The 4,071-nt window shown below is 49.4% G+C and overlaps 1 protein-coding gene across 1 annotated transcript; it reads left to right on the forward strand.

Annotated features, from left to right (window-relative positions):
* The first annotated feature begins 1,191 nt into the window (after positions 1-1,191).
* On the forward strand, positions 1,192-1,838 carry LOC144153192 (uncharacterized). Its single transcript, XM_077684840.1, has one exon. The coding sequence runs from the start codon at positions 1,299-1,301 to the stop codon at positions 1,836-1,838; it is 540 nt and encodes a 179-aa protein (XP_077540966.1). The 5' UTR covers positions 1,192-1,298.
* Positions 1,839-4,071: the final 2,233 nt, after the last annotated feature.

Consider the following 4,071-nt stretch of genomic DNA (forward strand, 5'->3'; position numbering starts at 1 on the left):
TATTTTATCAGTAGTCTGTAAGTTGCGATAAAGGACGACAACCAAACAACGAGTAATCAGGCATTTTCTGCTCGATACCAAAAGAAAGGACGTCATTTTTCTGTCGCTGGATGTTGACATGATCCAGGAAAGAAGATGCCAACTTATCACCCAAAATCTCAACACGTGTTGGAACAATAACTATTGTGTTGACAGCACCTGAAAACACTCTTACATACTCGATAACTACCTCATTTCTACTTCGCAGAAGATCAATAGTCACATCTCCAATAACACAAACATGCCTCGGTGTAAATGAATACGCACTTAGTTCTTCAACAAATTTATAAGCATTTTCATTTGGAGGCCAATATATATAGTTTGCTGTGTTATATCGAAAGCTGTATTGTGAAAATGGACAGCCAGGATTCCGCACATGAAAAGGAAATGTTTAAGGAAGACGAAACGCAGCTATCTGGAACAAGTACCGTGATGCCGCCACCCACATTAGATTCTCGAGCATAATAACAAGTATGTTAACTAACAAGAAAGAATTTATATGAAAGCTGCTTTGATATGTTTATCTCGGTGAGTACAAAGATGACAACCAAATCATGCAGAAAGTTAACAACACTTAATTCATCCTGGTGTTAGCAAATACTTCCTATTTTCACGTGCACTATTAGGTGGTTCGGGTGGAAAGGAAAGGAAGTGCACTGGGGATATTATTGAGCCCATCTGGGGGCTCATCTGCATACAACCCAGTGCGGGGGGGGGGGGGGGTTGAGAGGGGGAGAGGTTGGACGAAAGATTTAGAGCAGAAAAGGGGTGATGAAAAAGATGGGTAAGCTAGGAAAAGAAAAACGTGAAGCCTCTACTTAGAGCTAAGCGAAGCAGCAGCAATGGCGCCGTCAGCAGACTGCCGTCTACAGGCGCTTGTTGAGACCGGCGGCCTCCATGTAGACGAGTAGGTGGCGGAAGACGTCACGGCGGGTGCCGTCGGGGCCCGTTAGGAACAGCAGGTTCTCAAGGCGCTGGTAGGGCAGCTCAAGACGCTGGAGCGAAGTCTGCAGAATTTGTACCGTGGTCCTTGCGCATGCGCCCGCTCAGGGAGTGTCACTATCTGCCCTGTTCTCTGCTGCGGCTATCGCTTATAAGCAGCCGTGCCTAACCTTCCGGGTTCTTCGACTAACATCTGGTGACCAATAAACATGGTCTGCTCGTCCCGGTTGACTACTGCCTTCATCTAGTAAAGAACACAACAGTGGCGACGAGGATGGGATTGCCGTGAACGGAGGCAGCCGGGTCGATACAGCGGCATGGCTTCGCTGGGCCAGTTCGAGCGATTCGACGAAGACGAGGACGAGGACTTCGAATCATACGTGGAGCGGTTTGAAAACTACGTCCGCACCGTGAAGGTGAGCGATGATTTGAAAGTCTCGATATTCGTGACCGCCATGGGCAAGAAGACTTACCGCACGTTAAAGAACCTGCTCGCCCCGGCAAAGCCTGAGGAGAAGGAATACAGTCAGCTCGTCACAGTTCTTAAGGAGCATTACGCCCCCAAGAGGATTGTGATTGCGGAACTGTTCCGGTTTAATCACCGCTCCCAGCATGAAGGTGAGAGTGTGGCTGCATTCACCTTGGAATTAAAAAGGCTGGCGTCGTCGTGTGAATTTGGGCCCTTTCTGGAAGAAGCGTTGCGGGACCGTTTTGTGGCCGGGTTAAAAGACCAACCGACCCAAGCGGTACTTCTCAAGAAGCGCACATTGACCTTTGCCACAGCGTGCGACATTGCCAAAAGTGTGGAACTAGCTCGGGCCGAGACTAGAAAGTTTCACTGGAAGGTTGTCGTGTGAGGCTACGAACGTACGGGGGCGTTCCCTTGCAGAACGTGGGGAGGGTGAAGGTACCTGTGGAACACCATGGTCAGGTAGTCACCCTGCCGCTAGTTGTCGTGCGGACGCCACAGAAATGTGAGACGGTGCTGATGGGTCGAGATTGGCTGGAGGTTCTAAAGCTGGACTGGTGGAGCGTGTGCGGTATCAGCGTAGACAAGGTAGCACAACTGGTAGAAAAATTTCTAGAGGTGTTCGAGCCGGAACTTCGGTTGATAAAAGGCACCCCGGTAAACCAATTTTGAAAGAAGGGAGCACGCCGGTGTTCTGCAAGCATCGAACGGTGCCTTTCGCAATGCGAGACGCGGTGTCAAAAGAATTGCAGGCGCTGGTAGAAGCTGGGGTCCTAATTCCGGTTCAACGTAGCAACTGGGCAACGCCTCTAGTGCGTTTATAAACCCAACGGGGAGGTCAGAATTTGCGGGGATTATAAAATGAGTGAACCAGTCTCTACGAACGGGCCATTACCCGTTGCCAGTAATGGATGATATATTCGCAACGTTGCACGGGTGTAAATACTTCCAGTCCTAGATCTCTCAACGGCCTACCAGCAACTATAACTTGATCCGGACTCGTAAGGTTTGGTCACCGTGAATACGCATCTTGGCTTGTTTCAGTATACGCGGCAACCCTATGAGATAACGAGTGCCCCGTCTATTTTTCAGGCGGTAACGGATGAACTGTTAAAAGGCCTAGATAGTGTCATGTTACATTGATGATGTGTTAATCGCTGGTGAAACCTTCCAGGAGTGGTATCAGAAGGTGCTGGCTAGGTTTAAGGAACATGGCATTGAACTGAAAAAAGAAAAATGTAAGTTCTTTGAGACGTCACTGACCTACTTGGGCCACGTGATAGACGGGAGGGAGTTAGGCCTTCGGACGTAAAAATAGCAGCAAGGAAGCGCCAGCCCGAAAGAATAAACAGGAACTCAGGGCGTATCTGGGGCTGTTGAATTTCTATGGCAAGTTCGTTCCCAACCAATCAGCAGAACTAAAACCACTGTACGACCTACTCAGAGATAGCGCAAAATGGAAATGGACAGCTGAGGCCGAGCGAACGTTCCAAACAAGCAAGGGATGGCTTACGCAAAGTACGGTATTAGCACACTACAACCAATCGAAAGATCTTGGCCTCGTCTGTGACGCGTCAGCCTACGGATTGGGAGCTATACTGTTCCACAAGGAAGGCGCAGTGGAAAGGCCGATAGCCTTTGCGTCGAGGATTCTCAATAAATCCGAGCAGGCGTATGCGCACATCGAAAAAGAGGCATTGGCAGTAGTGTTCTGGTTGCGCAGATTTTACGAATACTTGTGTGGTCGATCCTTTAGCATATACTCTGATCACCAGCCATTGCTGGGCCTGCTCGTGCATGATAAGCCAGTTCCCGCAATGGCAGCAGAGCGTGTTCAGCGTTGGGTTTTGCGTCTTGCAGCCTATAACTACCGATGGGTTTATCGCAAGGCTAGCGAGATTGCAAATGCTGCCGCACTGTCGCGTTTGCCTTTGCAGTTGTCGAGCCAAGCACCGATTCTGAAGACTTACACTTTTTTTTCTGTGCTCGATGAAGCCCCGCTGTCTGCCAAAGAGATTAGAATGGAAACGAAAAGGGACAAGGTCCTATCGAAAGTTCTGTTTTACACTCAAAACGGCTGGCCTTCGCATGTGGCAGACGATACACTAGCCCCTTATTTTGTACGGCGTAGCGAACTGTCTGTTGACCAGGATTGTGTAACCTGGGGAAATCGCGTGATAGCGCCTGTTGCGCTTCGTGAAAAGGTGATATCAATGCTGCATGAGGGCCACCCGGGAAAGACGCGCATGAAATTGTTGTCTAGAAGTCACGTGTGGTGGCCGAGGTTAACTCAAGTCATAGAACGAGCAGTGAAAGAGTGTGTGACGTTGAACTGGCGCAAAAATCAGCACCCAGCGTCCCATTGTTGTCGTGGGGCTGGCCGACGCGAAGGTGGGAGAGAGAGTGCATTTGGACTTCGCGTATCGGGAGCAACAGTGGTTTCTCGTGCTGGTGGACGCGCATTCAAAGTGGGTGGAAGTGTTTGTGATGAAAACTACGAACAGTGAAAAGACGGTGGAAAAACTGCGTGGTGTGTTCGCTGCTTATAGATTGCCGGAAGTAGTGGTTACAGACAATGGCCTGCAGTTCACGTTAACTCAGTTTGCAACGTTTTTGAGCAG

This window comes from Haemaphysalis longicornis, unplaced genomic scaffold (assembly GCF_048455015.1).
Source record: "Haemaphysalis longicornis isolate Haplotype H1 unplaced genomic scaffold, Haemaphysalis longicornis Haplotype H1 scaffold_9, whole genome shotgun sequence".
Classification (NCBI taxonomy): Eukaryota; Metazoa; Arthropoda; class Arachnida; order Ixodida; family Ixodidae; genus Haemaphysalis; species Haemaphysalis longicornis.